Source organism: Narcine bancroftii, chromosome 11, assembly GCF_036971445.1.
Source record: "Narcine bancroftii isolate sNarBan1 chromosome 11, sNarBan1.hap1, whole genome shotgun sequence".
Taxonomy (NCBI): domain Eukaryota; kingdom Metazoa; phylum Chordata; class Chondrichthyes; order Torpediniformes; family Narcinidae; genus Narcine; species Narcine bancroftii.
The window spans coordinates 94,346,664-94,363,785 of record NC_091479.1 but is presented as its reverse complement, the minus strand read 5'-3'; the positions used below and the strand labels follow the sequence as shown (position 1 = coordinate 94,363,785).

The window sequence follows — 17,122 nt, the reverse complement described above, 5'->3', positions numbered from 1 at the left end:
AAAAAAATTTGGACAAATTCATGGCACCTGAAGAACTGTTAAGGTACGGTAAACAAAAGGCAACATGGTGGTGGAGTGCAGAATGAAGCAAGATATCCATGACAGTTAGCGGGAATGAAACTTTGCAATCCAGCCACTTGCAGTTCAGTGTAATGCAGAATCATATTTCCACCACAGGAATAAAATATTCAATACACCACATCCATCATGGAAAATATTGGATTTTCAGAATTTTTAATCCTGCAGATTATAGCCATCTCTGCCTCCACCCATATTTCCTCAAGGCTGCCAGTTCCAGACTCGAGTGAAATAAGTACAGCACAGTACACCCCTCCTATCCTTTACTAATTACTACATATCCTCTACCAATGGGCTTTTCTGCTATTACATATACAGTATATCCTTTGGTTTTACTGTCAAGATCTATTCATTTTAAGCATTTCTTCTCAGTTTTTCTATTTTAACCTACTTAGCACCCCTTAGAATTCTGCTGTGGGATCACAAAACTATAAGTATTATTCTAGTTGTGATAGCTTTAGAAATTCAATAAATAATTTATATTTGTGAAAATTATCAGTTTACTTCATCTGTAGTATTTAATATCTTGCCTACTCAGTCATTTCCTTTCAAAACTGTCAATATGTCTCAGTTCTGGTTATTCTTTAGGCGGCTTTAACGGTTGGCACATTTCCCATCTGATGTAACATCAGAGCACCATTGCACCATCGTCCATGTTTCATTGATTAGTTCACCAGCATAATGACAATAAAGAGTGGCATCATCATTTGTGATAGAACAGATTCTATCACCCATGTGTAGATGTTGCGATTGTAGTGTAGGATGACTGTGATTGGCTGAGAGTGTAGCCATGTCTACTGGCAGGTCTTAAAGGATTTCTCCTAGCCAGACCAGGTCATTCTGGACTGGTCGACCTACTTGTGATATGCTCCAGTCTTTTAGTTAATAAAAGCCTTGGTTTGGATCAACAAGTCTTTGGTTCTTTCGACACGCTCTACTAAAAGACTGGAGCATATCACAAGTAGGTCGACCAGTCCAGAATGACCTGGTCTGGCTAGGAGCAATCCTTTAAGACACACATGTCAAACTCTGGCCCGCGGGCCAAATTTGGCCCGCAATATAATTATATTTGGCCTGCAAGATCATATTAAATATATACTAGAGTTGGCCCGCTGGCCGCCGCGCCAGTATAGCACATGCACACTGAAGGTGAAAATGAAGATGCCGGAGGTGTGGAGGGATCTCAGAGTCCCTAATCCCGTGGATCGGAGCACCGCTCTCAGCCTGCCCAGCTCCTGGACACACAGATGCGGCTGGAGTTGGGGACCATCCTCACTGGGTCTGCACTTCAGTGGCGACGCCGGACCGAACGTCTCGTTGGCGATGCCTTCCCCCTCGCTCTGTGCACGGCGGACCCTGCCTCCCCCCTCGCTCTGTGCACGGCGGACCCTGCTTCCTGCTCCTTTTGTTGGAGACGAGCCCGGCGCCATGAGATCGCAATTTAATCCCTCTCCAACCATGGGAGGGGGGGTGAGAGCAACGTGCTCTTCTCAGCCAATTCCTCCACCGCCCTGGACGCCAGCGTTTCAACGGGGGGGGGGGGGTTCGGGTGCCTTCGTCAAGCGACCGACCTGTTGGTCCAAGACAAGGGGAGAGCGTACAAACTCCACACAGACAGCACTTGAACTCAGGTGAACGTGGAGCTGCGACCCCACATTCCACATCAGGACTGTGTGTAAGATTGGGAGCAGTGAGACGGAAGCTTATTTTGTTCCTGTGATTTAAGCCTTTCTTGGGGTGGGGGGGGGGGGTCCTTCTCTGACCACTTGCCTAACAATTAACCTAATCAGATGTGGAGTTACCACAATACAACAGTTCTCAACCTTTTTCTTTCCACTCGTGTCCCTGTGCCATTGGTGCTCTGTGATTAGTAAGGGATTGCTTAAGGTGGTCTGTGGGTGGAAAGAAAACGTTTGAAGACCACTGCTTTAATCATCCCTCATTGACTCGTCATGTGCACGGTTTCAGAGCTCCAAAGGAAATGGGCCAATGACAATGTTTATCCAAAACTATTATTAAACATTTATTTTAATAAGAAAAAGTTTAACATTACATATGTTGAAAGAAGAGAAAACATGCAGATGTTGTTGAAAATTTTCAATAAATATTTAGTTCGGCCCTCGACTTAGTCCAAGTTTTTAATTTTGGCCCTCCGTGAATTTGAGTTTGACACCCCTGCTTTAAGACATGCCAGTAGGTGTGGCTACACTCTCATCCAATCACAGTCATCCTACACTACAATCTGTACATATACACATTGGTGATAGAATCTGTTCTATCACAATCATCATTTTTTTTTCCCCTGGGGATCTTTAAGTCTACCTGGCAGAGAAAATGTACACTGGCTCTACATTCTGCAAACTATGTATAGAATAGGTTCTTATATGAAAGGATAAAGACAGCAGGGACATAGAACCATTATCCCTTCCAGTTTGCATCCTGTCCTAATCTGGAAACAGTTGTTCAAGAGGCCGAATCCTGGAATTCTCCCAAATAGCAAAATGGGAAAGCCTTCACTGCAAGAAAAAAATATAAAAGTGATGGCGAATGACACAAGTGATTAGAGGCATTCAATGTGTTGAGGGAATAAGGCCACATTCCACTATTACAATAAAAATTATTTCAGTAAGGGGGAAAAAGGAGTCAGGCACAAGCAGAAACTTGCACATGGGAAAAGATTAATAAGACAAAATTCTTTACCTGCTTCCAATAAATAATCTAACAATATCTCAAAGGAAATACAAAATTTAGAGTGTAAAGGGTGTATTGACTTTGTATCCTGTAAAGCAGGTTATAGTATTAGTTAACCAATCACATTGCAATCATGGCCCACAAATCTGGCAGCAGATCAAAAGGCCGAGAAACAAAAACTATTTGTCCACTGAGTGTACAGGACTGACTACATATGATAATAACTGCAATTCATTGTGTACCAGGCACGGATGTTCAAATTGTAAAAGAGCACAAAGTCACATTGTACTAGAAATTTCTAATGACTGAACTGAGGAAGTGCCATTCAAACAGCAAACAAATACAGATAATAGTCGAGGATTGTGTACAATAGCACTTCACTTGAAATGTAATCTTCAAATTGTAGAAATATGAAGAAATATTACCTGAGAAGTAGATCTTCCATCTTCAAGAACTTTACAAGAAAAACTTTTGCTGATAGTGAATTTGGGAAATTTCAGCATGGCAAGGCCATTTTACCCATTATTATCGTTTCTATTTTCCCCATTGTTTCATCCAAATTTTATTCAAACATCATGATCAAAATAACTTCACCATCTATTTTACTCATTGGATGTGCATTTTAACAAGTATTTTTCAATATCCATCCCAAATGCTGTCTAGAAAAATTGTTTACATCTCTATTTGATTACAATCAAACTTGCAAATCACTCCTGGTCTCTCTCTCTCCCCCCACCCCCACTTCACTCACATTTTGCCTCTTGAACAAATCTGCCTTTAATAATTTCCTGTCCCTCGACTTTAACAGCACAATGGTTTTCAACTCAACTACTTTTCATAATATAGGTGACCCCATGACACTGATTGCCAAATCTCAGCCAGCACTCAGAACAATCCCAATCCCATATTCCTCTGAACACTATTCTCACATGCCCATCAATTCCAATCTGAATTTTCCTATACAAAGGGTTAATTTACACCTGTTAACCTACCAACTAGCACATTTTGAGACACTGGAGGCAACCCATGTGTTGGCAAGGAGAACCCACATTCGAATGGCACTACAAATCGGGACCCAACCCAAGACACTGTGTATATGAAACAGTAGGGCTGAATGCTACTCTACTGCGCTCAGACTGACATCTTCAGAGTGGGAACTATCAGAGTGAAGGAATCAGATTTATTTTTTTTTTTAAATGGTGACGGATTGTATCATATTTTACAAGCTGGCAGCTTGTTTAAAACCCTATTTTGGAGACGGGTTGTTGAGTTGAGTTCAGACTGTTGAAACAACCCATGTGGTCCTTACAAGAGTAAGTGGCTGGCGAGAGTATTTCACCTGAGATAGGGAAACAAAAAGGAACTCTGTGGTGACCTGCAGAAGAGGTTATCATTTGGAAACGGAAGAAATCAGTTTGTGTGTGTCCAACAAGCAACAAATCTCTCTCTGAACCAATGAGAACCTTCCTGAGCGGTAACCAATTTCTTTTAAACACCAGAGTTTGGTGAAAATTCATAAATGTTAAATTCTGTGCACAGTATAAGAATTGCCTTGGAGGAGTCAGAAATGAGATTGGACTGTGATTCAAAGAACTTTTCTGAATTTATACACATTATCTACACATGCGCTTAGAGTTAGACGGGGGTTAAATTAATGGTAATAAGTTAAAGTTTGATCCTGTTTTTATGTTTAAAGAAAATTAAAAATGACTTTTGTTTAAGTAACCATTTGTCTTGGTGAATTTCTATTGTTGCTGGGTTTTGGGGTCATCTGGGCCCGCAACATTAGGAACACAATTTACTAAAATGACTCAATTTCCCAAAGGTACAATGCCCAAGGTCCATTCTGGCTGGCTGAATGGGAAAAAGATTAAAGAAAGTGGCAGTGAATCGAGATGGACTCAGTAGCAAAAAGTCAGCCTTGACTTTGTTCAATGACAAAGAACTGGTGAAATGCTAAGACGTGGAAGGCAACTCCCCAACTACTTCCCATATTACGCCATATTCAAAGCTGTTCCTCTTGACAAAATCGTGGTGGATCTTTAGCTACTGAATCCTTCTCAATTTCTCTCATTCTGAAACTCACGTTCACTAGGAATCAACAATGCCCAGGATGATTGAGAAACCAGCAATGAGCACAAAAGGCAGAAGAACTCCTGCTGCTGAGATTCCATCGACACTGGAGTGGAGAAACTTGCTCCCTTCCATGATCATTAATATAAGACAACATCCTAGCCAATCCAAGTCTTTCAACTCCTGATGGATGTTCTAACTGGACTAAAATACATCATTGTGGTGGTGCACATCTATGACAGCAGGCAAACCAGTTCCGCACGTAATGGCCACAGCAGTGGAGCAGCTGTATCAAGATGGTGCTTCCAGTTGGGTCAGGTCCGCATGCGCACGGAGCTATGGCATGATGTCACCTCCGGCACATAGGTGGGACTTACGGTCAGCCTTATAAGGCGCAGCGTGGAAAGTTAAGAAAAAAACTGGAGAGCAGATGAACCCACAGAGTACTGGTCTCATTCTTCCGGCTCCGTGTAGCTGCCGCTATGTCATGACCTTTAAAATTTCACACACAGCAGTCCTGTTCAGAACTCAATATTTTTTATTCACATAAACACAATGAAATGTAGACATTTTAAATTCAATTCCAGAGAATACAAACACATTTCAAAATATTACACACAAAACACCTTTAGAATAAAACTATCTCCACAATCCAATTTATATCTGTAGATTGCATCTGTTTGCATTACCATATGTTTCAACCCAACAATGCCTAAACTTACTAATTTTTGGATTTCATACTCTTCAAAACAATTAATTCAACATGCTTCCATTACCACCATATCATAACTCTCATTAAGCAAGACAGACTAACTGGAATAAATTTATTTAATAGTTCTTAAACCAAAGGGCTAGCATGTAATGATCTGTGGATTACCCAAACGTTCCAAAATATAATTTTTACAAGTGTCCAATAAAGTCTTACTAACGGATTCCCAACTTGGCCACAATGGACTACATTTTAATGCTAATCCATTACCCTATCCCGAAAGATCCCAAGATTGTTTTAACCCTCAATTACAGTAACCACGTGTACCAAATTTACACATGACAACTCAACGGGAATCAGGCTAAAGAATCTTTACTGAGAGACTTGGCCTGAAATGAAGTGTAGATTTGTAAAATCAAGCAAAGACAATGAAATAAAAAAAGTTTTAATATTTTGATGCTTCCAACAATAATTAAAACCTGAAGGAACAAGGGTCCACACTTGAAGTTTGTGTTCGAGAAGACTTAGAAAAATTCAAAGCTCACTTTCCTATAAATGCACAAGGCTCAAGATTTTCCGATACCACCAAGAAGGAATCATCACCAGTCTCCTTCATTATTCACGTACGTGAACAAAGATGTCAAAGGGGTAATAACTAAACAGGTGAAAGGGGAGTGGGGGAAAGGAACAACTTTATGATTTCTGCATTTTTATGTGGATATTGGAGGTTGTTCAGTTTACTCTTTCAAACAATGTATGTATCGTAGTCTTTCCATGTTTCTTGTTATAATTCTTGGGCCAATATTAATCTAGGTCTGTACATGCATAATCTCAAATAGGTTGGCTCTTCTGGTCAGTAGGGTAAAACTGGTCTGTAAAATCCTACCAGCCCATTTGCACACACCTAGTTCTTCGCCAGTCAAAAGCAGGTACAAGTTGCTACAAACATCTACTTCTTCTTTTGATCCCTTTCATCCCCAGTTCCACATTTTTAAAAATTAATCATTTATAATCTTTATTTGACCTGTTGGGAGTGGCATTGCATGGAAGACCACCTTCCTGATATGAAGATCACACAATTCTTGCACATTGACAGCATTTAGAGATCCAAGTAAATAACTCTATACTTATAAATCAGCTAGAATTAATTGTACAAGCACTTGTAATTAGCCAAGAGGTGAGTAAGACTGAACGACATCTCAAAAATAAAATCAAATTAAAATTAAGCTCAGAGGTGATTCATGTGCCAAAAGATGCAACATTAGACATCACTATTGAAACATAACACCAGCTGTCAGGAACAGACTTTTTTTATTTATTCTTGATTTGGCAGTATAGGATCATGGAGAAGACTAGTCCAAAAATCTGCAGAAAAATCAGTGGAATTAATTATAGAAAATACTGTCCTGAAAATATATTTTTTTTTTAAATAGTAAAGAATATTCAAAGGTATTTTACCTCAACCACTGCCAGCCCAAAAGCAATACCAACAATTATAACAAGGTTGTCCTTGAAGATGTTAGTCAGCACAGTGATACATGGCTGAAGGAAAACAAAATGCAAATGTTAAATCCTATTCACCGTCAATTAATGTAAACCAGACAAATTGTAGCAGTAGGTATTCTAGTTCAGTTAAGTAATTTTTGCCAGCATTGCTAAATATACAGAACGTACCCGGACTGAACCAGAGGATCTCCAACTAACATTGGCTCAGGCTGACAGGACCAACCTTCAGCTAACCTTTGGTTCCTGCACTGGCTGAAAAGAAGTCAATATTGGAGCCAGAGGATTTCTGCTCCCTGCGGTTACTTTTGGCACCACGTTGTAGAGAGTGCCACCACTGGTATTTGTTCTCTTACTCAAGCTGGCAGAGCTCACAAATTCAGCAGTCTATTCACTGCCTGCTCAAATTGGTGTAATCTGAGTACAGGTTTGTGGTTGAGAAGCCGCATGTAAATTCTTTCAATGGACGTCACTGATGGGTCCAGATCTGCATCTGGGGCAAGTCAAACATCCGTTAGTTTTGACGTGAAGGGAAAGCAGGCATACTTCCAGCCTCTTCCTCACAACAAGAATCTGCATTCCTTCCTATTATTAAGGCAAAAAAGTTATTGGACTTCAATTCAAGGTCCCGGGCTATTTGACATTTAGAATTGAGGAAATTCCAGGAAAATAAAAATTGCTGAAGGCCAATTGCCTCAAGCTCTCGATGTTCTTCAGGTCAACGTCAGAAGCCAAATAATCATCAGCTGTTGCATCGACCAAGTTCTTTCCATCACATAGTCAAGAATAGAAGGTGACAGCAAAATATTCAGTTCCAATGAAAAGATATGAAAATCAGTTTGAGTCCTACAAGATCTTATCAACATAGAGACTTGGGTTACACGAATATTACTTAGTTGTCCAAGTGATGAATCCTGGTCATCTTCAGTATTACCAATCTGGGATCACCACTGATCATTAAATTTAGACTCGTGATTCATTTAGACAGACATGTGGTCAAACTCCTGCTTTCATTTAGATTAAAAATAATTCCAGCTTCACATATCTAAACATCTAGATAAAACAGTGGTTCTCAACCTTTTTCTTCCCACTCACATACGACTTGAAGTAATCCCAATGCCATAGGTGCTCTGTGATTAGTAAGGGATTGCTTAAGGTGGGATGTGAGTGGGAAGGGAAGATTGAGAATCAATGCTCTAGACCAAATTGTTACTCAAATACTTTGCTTGAGAAAAAAAATTGTCATTAGCCCATTTCCTTTGGAGTTATGAAACCATGCACATTTCAAGAACAATTAAAACAGTGGTTTTCAACCTTTTTCTTACCAGCCACATACTAACCCTAGTGTATCCTGGCACCTGCCAAAATTCATTCACTCTTGCGTCTCTGGATTACATTCCATCTCTAACTCTCCCTACTCCACCTGCTAATCCATGAGGCAATGGTATCATCTTCACCATTTGCCACATTTCATGTTGGCTGCCAGTGCCAAATACAAAATGTTATTTGTGTGGTCAAAATAACCACCAACTTTATTCCCTTTTTAAAGTAATTTAAAGACCCCCAACCTCCATAATGGTATCTTTACAAAGGATTACACTCCCTCCCTTTGCTTCTCTCTGGATAGGCAATAAACTCAATACTACCACTTCAATTGACCCTGGTAAAGGTTATACCTTGTGGCTTGAGGGGGATGGGGCGCAATTTCATGGTTTGATCACAAGCCCCTGATAAATCTGCGTAGAGGTCTACATGCCTCTACGCAAGTCATTTTCAACCTTTTTCTTTCCATTCACATAATCCTTTACTAATCACAGAGCACCTGTGACACCTAATGTCCACTTATCCCTGATTAGTTAAAGTCTTCATCCTTCTTATTAAATACATCAGTAAGGCTTTAATCTGTAAACTTGTGGGAGTGGTGATAATTATATAGAATGTAATTGCTCGCTTTTTAGGTGGTTCCGTGGAGATGCAGTGGCGAATAAATGTTTTCAAAGGATGTGAGTGAAAATAAAGTTAAAATTTTTTTTAATGGTTTATATATTTATGCAAGTGAAATATGCCCAGTGCAAGTACAGTACACAATCCTTTATCCGGACATTTAAAAACTGGAAAGCTCCAAAAACAGGCATTTTCTTTTCCTGGTGCTGGTACAGGTGCGTGAGTGAGAGAGAGGGAGGGAGAGGGAGAGGGAGAGGGGGAACTAGGTGGGGGGAGATGGCAGCGTGACGCGGGCGGGGGTGGAGAGAGGGATGGCAGCGCGATTCGGGCGGGGGGAGAGAGAGATTGCAGCACGACTCAGGTGGGGGGGAGACGGCAGTGCGACTCGGGCGGGGGTGGAGAGAGAGACGGCAGTGTGACTCGGGCGGGGGTGGAGAGAGAGACGGCAGTGTGACTCGGGCGGGGGTGGAGAGAGAGACGGCAGTGTGACTCGGGCGGGGGTGGAGAGAGAGACGGCAGCATGACTTGGGTGGGCGGAGAGAGACGCCAGCTCGACTGGAAGGTGGTGGATATGGTAGCACAATTCGGGTGGGCTCAACTCTGGGGCAGCTGGCTTTTGTTCTGAAATCCAGAACACACTGCCCCCCCCAGGGTTCCGGATAAAGGATTGTGTACCTGTATCATATTTTTGTCTTTTAAAACTGTTTATTCTTAATGGAGATGTCTTAGTTAGGGACAAGAGTGATCCCCTAGAAACCAGAAAATTCACTTATCTAGCATTTACCAATCTCCGTAGCACGTGGCTGATCCTTTCTCCGAATCAAAAAATGAGAAGAAAACAAAATGATGCAGTCACGCATACCAACAATAGAGTTACCTTGGCCCAAATCTGCCTGTTCTTTACTGACACACAAGCAGATGAATTGTTCTGATTGCAGTTGCAGGAGGCTGGAGGATCTGCCCAGTCTTGGTGGCCGTACACCAGACCACAGCATTTAAGCTTTAAAAGAAAAATAACAGTGCTTCAATTTTTCCATAAATATTAACAACATGTGTCGTCTATTGTTTGAAAATAGGTCAAAGTATTTTTTGTACATTCTTTATCAGCTGACTTAATTTGCATGTAACATACACTTCAATTATCCCATCAACCACATGAATGATTAATGTGCAAATGCATTGACAGCTTAAATTATCACAAATTGAATACTTAACCATTAGAAGCAGCTGATACAGCTCATGGCATTTTTCATAGATTAATATCCTAAATAGAGAATGACTAAAAGTTGCCTCCTGTTCCACTAACAACATTTTTTAATTCGATACCATTTAGCTGCCTTCTATTTTAAATTTAAACATGCAGCAGTTACAAGCCATTTCAGCCCACACGTCTGTCCCGCCCGATTTACCTACACCCCTGGTACACTTTGAATACTGGGAAGAAACCAAAGCTGCCAGGGAAATCCCAAAGACATGGGGAGAACGACAAACTCCTCACAGACAGCGCGGAATTTGAACCCCCGGTCTCAATCGCTGGCACTGTACACGCATTGCGCTAACCGCTACGCCAACCATGCACCCTTTATCAGTCGTCTCTTAGAAATTCTCACCAGATTGGCCACTATGCATTATATCTTGCAGATGAACTTCAATTCCATTGAACTGTATTCCACAGGCAAATGAAAATCAACAATAAGAACGAATAAAAATTTAAATAAAAGGTTAAAATTGTAAATGTTCTCTGAGGTAATACATGAATCTTTCGTGAAGATGGGAGCAAATATTCCATATTACCATTCCATCGCAACCATGGTGAACTACTGAAATGTATTCCTGATTACCTGGCTCCGCCCCGTTCTGTGGCTGTATCTGTGGTCCCTCTCTTCTTTTGACCTTGTACAAAGCCTCCATCACCCTGACCCTTCCCCAGAAAGCCTGGGTCATGACACAGGAAGAGATCCTTGTCCATTGTAAATAAAAGCCTGTAGATTAGTGACTCAATCTCCATCCCTCGAGTTATTTACTGGACGTCACTGGGGGAAACTTTCCAAGAAACTGGCTTTTAATTTGGTCTCAGCTTTTGAAACTTTCAAGGAGTTTGTCTCCCAATCAGTGGTTCATCAACAAAACCTCCTCCTGTTTTGTTTCATTGGAGAGCTTAGAAGATCAATTTGGCCTCAGACCAAAAAAAAAATACATGTTTGATGAAGAATATTACACATTGAAATTCTGTGTGTTTTGGATAATGAGTTTGAAAGAAGAGCTGGCTGATTGTGCCCAATATATTTTTGCTCCTACCATTTTGAAAATATAACAAACTTCAACCATTCAACTGTCAATCAACCGCCTTCAATGCTTTCCCATTCATGTGCACTTATTTCAGTATTTCTATGAATAGCACATGATTGGGGTAGGGGCAGAGCTAATCTTGTGTGCAACCCAATTATTAAAATTATCCACTCTGAACACAGATGTAACTGGCACAATCACATTGACACTAAAAGCTCACCCACTATGATTAAAAATAGACATTTACATTTTATAAAATATGTATGGGGAGCAAATTGCAAAAAAAAAAAGACAACTCAGAATTAATGCTTCATTTAAAATAATTTAACAGCAAGAAAAAAAAAATTCCAGATACCAGCAATCTGAAACAAAAATATGGAAACACTCAGCATCCATGGAGAAACATTTAAGCTTGTTGCTCTATTGAAATGGCAAGGCAGACAATCTCTCACTTCAACCCCAAAGGGCAAATTCAGATGAGATTAGTATTTCCTTGTTCACAGGAAGTCAGCGTGAAATCTCACTGCCTGCTGTGAATAGCCCAATTATTACTCCTTTCCAACTTCATGTTGAATTCTGTCATGTCAATTGTGCGCACAGGATACAAGAACAAGAGCAATTTTGTTGGAATCATATGGGCCAGTTATAGAGATCCCAACAAATTTTGGATGATTATCTTCTTAAAAGTTCTTGGGAGTCACCATCTCAGAGGATCTGTCCTGGACCTGACTTACAGAAACGGCAATAGTGAAGAAATCACGCCAGAGCCTCTATATCCTCAGGAGTTTGTGGAGGTTTGGTATGACGTTGGAAACCCTAGCAAATTCCTACAGATGTGCGGTGGAAAGTGTGCTGACCCACTGCGTCACATTCTGGCATGCGGACACCAATACCTCTGAGCGTAAAGCCCTTCAAAAGGTAGTGGGCACAGCCCACGACACGACAGGTAACACCCTCTCCACCATCGAGAGCATCTACAGGGAACGCTGCCCTCAGAGAGCAGTGGCTTCTGTCGAGGATCCACACCGCCCAGCGCATACTCTGTTCTTGCTGCTACCTTCAGGAAAGAAGTATAGGTGCCACAAGGCTCACACCACCAGGTTCAGAAGCAACTGCTACCCCTCCATCATCAGACTCTTCCACAACAAACTCAATTAGGGACTATTTAAGGACTTTTACACTTCATTGATTTTTTTTCCCTAACTCTGTCTTGCACAGTTTGTTTACATGTATACATTGAGTCTTTTTTTTTTAGCTCCGCCAATAAGTGGTAATTCTGCCTCACCCGCAGGAAAAATGAACCTCAGGGTTGTATGTGATGTCATGTATGTACTCTGACAATCAAACTTGAAACCTGGTTATGTGCTAATGGTCTGAAACATTTCATGGTCGAAAGTGCTACCATATAAATATAAGCACCAAGTCTTACTTGCCATATTATGCATGATATGTTTTACTGGTCTGCTCGCAAAGCAAACTTTTGCATTCCACCTTGAACGTCACTGAACTCTGCACGAGTTACAATCTCTAACTATATCTGTTCCAAATTATTTTTGAAAGTTTTCTGTCAGTCCAGCATCAATAAAAGGTGAAGTTCTTGCATAAACCTTCAACCAAAAAAAAACTCAAGGAAGAAAAGCATCTCTGTCCAGCAGGTTTATATTTAAAACTGACTTCTTGGATCTTAATCAGTTCTTAAGGGTTTGGAAAATCTAGTAAAATGAAAGACACTTGATTTATAACCTTCATGCCAATCTTCCTCAGGAGCCACAGTTCACCAGCGTGGTCAAAAAACAACAATCTCTTACCATCCTGCACGACAGGCTACTTTGTTGTACCTAACTACTGGGCAAGTAGCATAAATCTAATTAACTCTTCAAGTTGATGACTTTTCACCAGAATTGGAAAATAAATCCTATAAAATCAGCCCAAGCCAGTGGCATTAAATATACTACTCAGTTACATCAACACATTGCACACAGCCTTCAAAATTCATTCTATTGACTTCAATGGTGTGAACAGCATTGGCTAACTATAATTCTGATATTACAATGCTGCAAATTTTGTGCTCTTGTTCAGGAAGTAATTTCTAACTAAGAACTAGATAAATGCAGAGAAATGGGGAGGATAAACAAAAAAAAAAGTTGATCATCAGATGAAATTCTATGTGGTAGGCTGAACGCAAGGGATCCACAGGAGTGGCTTGATAGTAGGTGGTCATTAAGGGCTGCGATTTAGATCAGAAACTGTTAACCGAGATATTCCGCTGGGATCAATGCTGGGTCCACTGTTTGTCATCTCAATTAACAACTTGGATGACAACGTAGTTGGCATGATGAGCGAGTCTGAGGATGACACCAAAATTGTTGGTGTTGGACAAACTGAAGTACTGAGAAAGTGGGCCAAGGAATGGAAGATGGAATTCAATTCAGACAAGTGTGGCTCTTTGGAAGGTTAAACCAGGTCAGGACTTGCACAGTGAATGGCAGGGACCTGCTGAGTGTTGGACAACAAAAAGACTGAGGGGGATACAGAATAGTTCAGTGAAAATAGCAACAGAGGTAAAAAGTATTTTACACCACTTGTCTTCATCAGCCTTGGTATTGGGTACAGGAGCATGTTACAACTATACAAGACTGGTAAAACCATACATCGATTACTACGAAGAGTAAAACACGAAAGTCTGCAGATATCGTGACTGAAGTAAAAACACAATGCTGGAGAAATTCAGCAGGTCAAACAGTGTACTTTATATTGCAAAAATAGACTGACTTTTTGGGCTTGATCCCTTCAACAAGGTATGACCAAAATGTAGACAGGTGCTCAAATAATTTTTTTTTGTAGATTGTTATGGAGAGAATGGAGAGCAGGGCCAGAGCATTCAGAGGTGAGATTGCAAAAAGAGAGGGGAGTGGTAAAGTTGAGACGGTTGATGTCTTGGCAGCAATTGGAAATAAAAAGATCCAGAGCGGGCAGCTGGCCAGGAGGAGGTGTCCAAGAGGAGGAAGGCTTAAAGTGGGAGAAGGGGTCTTCAGTGAGGTGGGGGGTTGGGTGGGGTTTGGATGATTGTGCTTTTATTTCAATTATTGGGTGCAGTTCTGGTCACCCAGCTATAGGAAACAGATCATGAAGTTGAGTTACAAGGATAGGCTGGGACTTTCCCCCCTGAAGAAGAAGAAGAGGAGAGGGGGAGAGAGAGAGAGAGAGAGAGAGAGAGAGCTCCATTTCTGCAGAAAAGTTGATGACGGTGTTCAAGGACTATGAAATGACCTGGTCAGATGAAACCAAGTAAAAACAAGGATTCTCTGCACAATTTTCCATGAAGAAGATCACCGCACAATTTTGTTCAAGTAGCTGGAGTTTCTGGACAAGTTCAGTTTATTTGTTGAATTTCTTTGAGGTGCATTGGTGCTAAGGGATTTGGCTGGCATTAAACAGAAACTTTGGAATGAACTTTAGATCCTTTGCCTGGTAAATGACACTATTTGAGTTTGGCTTAAATATATTGTATGGGAATATCATGGGATTGAACTATAAAGCAATTGATTATATTTTTTTTTTAAAATGGAGCCAGTTTTGGTGATGTGAAACTGCAGCCAGGAAAGGTGGGAGAAATTAAACCAAAACATTTAATGATTCAAACACAATATTGCTGTAATGGTTGTAATATAATAATGATGATTATATGTAAATGTATATGAAGAAGACCGCAGAGCCCACCTCACTGACAAAAGACAAAGGAGGAAAAACCCAACACCCAACCCCAACCCACCAATTTTCCCCTGCAACCGTGCCTGCCTGTCCCGCATCGGACTTGTCAGTCACCAACGAGCCTGCAGCAGACATGGACATACCCCTCCATAAATCTTCGTCCGCGAAGCCAAGCCAAAGAAATATGTAAATTTGTACTTGAAAGGGTTTTCTTCATACAAATTATAATTTTCCAAAGAAAAATCTGTTCAAGGATTACACCGGATTTTGGAAGTGTTACCTCCCGTTGAAGTGCTTCCAGCTCCTCCTTGAACTCCTTTGGCTGATTTTCAAGAGGAAGAAATTGTTTGTACTTTTCCATTAACGTTGATTCAACCTGTATAAAGTACATAGGATATTGGTTTCAGTTTTACTATACATTGGACCAAACTGGGATGTAGTCCACCCAAAATTGTTTTTGCAATAAATACAGTACGTGGCAAATATTACCTGCGATTTGTACACTGCACCTAAAACTCCAGCAGTTATTTGAATAGCCAGAATAAGGAGCAGGCCAATGAAGAACTGTGAAGTAATAAAAGACAATGTGACATGTTTTTTTAATCAAATACATCTCAAAGACTACAGCATAACAAAGCCATCAGGGATAGGGGTAGAATTAGGCCATTTAGCCCACTGAGTCTAACCTGCCATTCCATCTCAGGTGGTTGTGGGATCATACTGGACCATCACAATTTTTTTTTTTTCAAAAACCTAATTCTCTCAATACTTTTCTTTCCAGTACTTTGATCCTTTTCCAATTCCTGCTTGTCCAGAAAGACTTTTTGCTAGTTTAAAAATTGAACATTTACCTCACTTTTTACTGCATTTTCTTAAATGAAATAATTTTTTTCAATATCTTCAGATGCATCCAAAAGCCACAACATTCAAAACTGAATTATTAGCATCTGAAAGGTTATTTAAAAAAAAAAGAATTGAAACTAGTTATTTTTCACGGCAATCAGGTGCTGCAATTGACATCTAAAGCACTTTCCTGACTGAGCGACGTGACCAATACTATACAGCTTGAACTGGGAACTTTGATTGAGTAGAAGTTCACTGTCCTTGTTTTCATGGCATAATTGAATATTCCCGCACACGGTCCATAGCCCTCGATACCCGTCCACATTCTTCAATTTTAAAATTGAGCCTGCATTCACCACTTCAACTGGCAGCTCGTTCCACACTCCAAACCACTCTCTGTGTGAAGAAGTTCCCCTTAATATTCCCTCCAAACTATTCCCTTTTCAATCTTAGCCCATATCCTCTGGTTTATAGCTCACGTACCCTCAGTGGAAAAAGCCTATTACATTCACTCAATCACCTTCGTAATTTAAAATATCAAATTTCTCCTCATTCTTCTATGCTCCAAGGAATAAAATCCTAATCTTTCCCTGCAACTCAGTTCCTGAAGTCCGGGCAACATCCTAGTAAATCTTCTCTGCACTCTCTTTCTATCTTACTGATATCTTCCCTGTCATTAGGTGACCAAAATTCCACACATTACTCCAAATTTGGCCTCACCGATTTCTTATACAACTTTACCATATCACCTCAACTCCGATACTCAATACTTTGATTTATGAAGGTTAATATGCCAAAATTTTCACTTCTCAACCCTATCTAGCTGTGACACCACTTTCAGGGAATTATGTATCTGTATTCCCAGATCTCTCTGTTCCACCGCACTCCTCAGTTCCCTACCATTTACTGCATATATATAACATAACATAACAATTACAGCACGGAAACAGGCCATTAGGCCCTTCTAGTCCGCACCGAACCAAACACCCCTTTCTAATCCCACCTCCCTGCACAATGCCCATAACCCTCCATCTTCCTCTCATCCATATACCTGTCCAACCTTTTCTTAAATAATACAATTGACTCCGCCGCCACTATTTCTCCCGGAAGATCATTCCACACAGCTACCACTCTCTGAGTAAAGAAGTTCCCCCTCATGTTACCTCTAAACCTCTGCCCCTTAATTCTTAACTCATGTCCTCTTGTTTTAAACCTTCCTCCTCTTAACGGAAATAGTCTATCCACATCCATTCTGTCTATCCCTTTCATAATCTTAAATAC

The 17,122-nt window shown here is 40.6% G+C and overlaps 1 protein-coding gene across 2 annotated transcripts in view; it reads right to left on the bottom strand.

The window, feature by feature from the left end:
• Positions 1-5,362: 5,362 nt before the first annotated feature.
• The window catches only part of LOC138746153 (tetraspanin-8-like), a 29,256-nt gene continuing 17,496 nt past the window's right edge, over positions 5,363-17,122 (bottom strand). For both annotated transcript variants that reach the window (XM_069904068.1, XM_069904069.1), the window contains exons 4-8: positions 15,488-15,562; positions 15,279-15,374; positions 9,876-9,998; positions 7,010-7,093; positions 5,363-6,916 (exon numbers count right to left, since the gene is read on the bottom strand). In XM_069904068.1, coding sequence (XP_069760169.1) covers positions 6,863-6,916; positions 7,010-7,093; positions 9,876-9,998; positions 15,279-15,374; positions 15,488-15,562 — 432 coding nt within the window. In that variant the 3' untranslated portion in view covers positions 5,363-6,862. The remainder of the gene's footprint in view (positions 6,917-7,009; positions 7,094-9,875; positions 9,999-15,278; positions 15,375-15,487; positions 15,563-17,122) is intronic.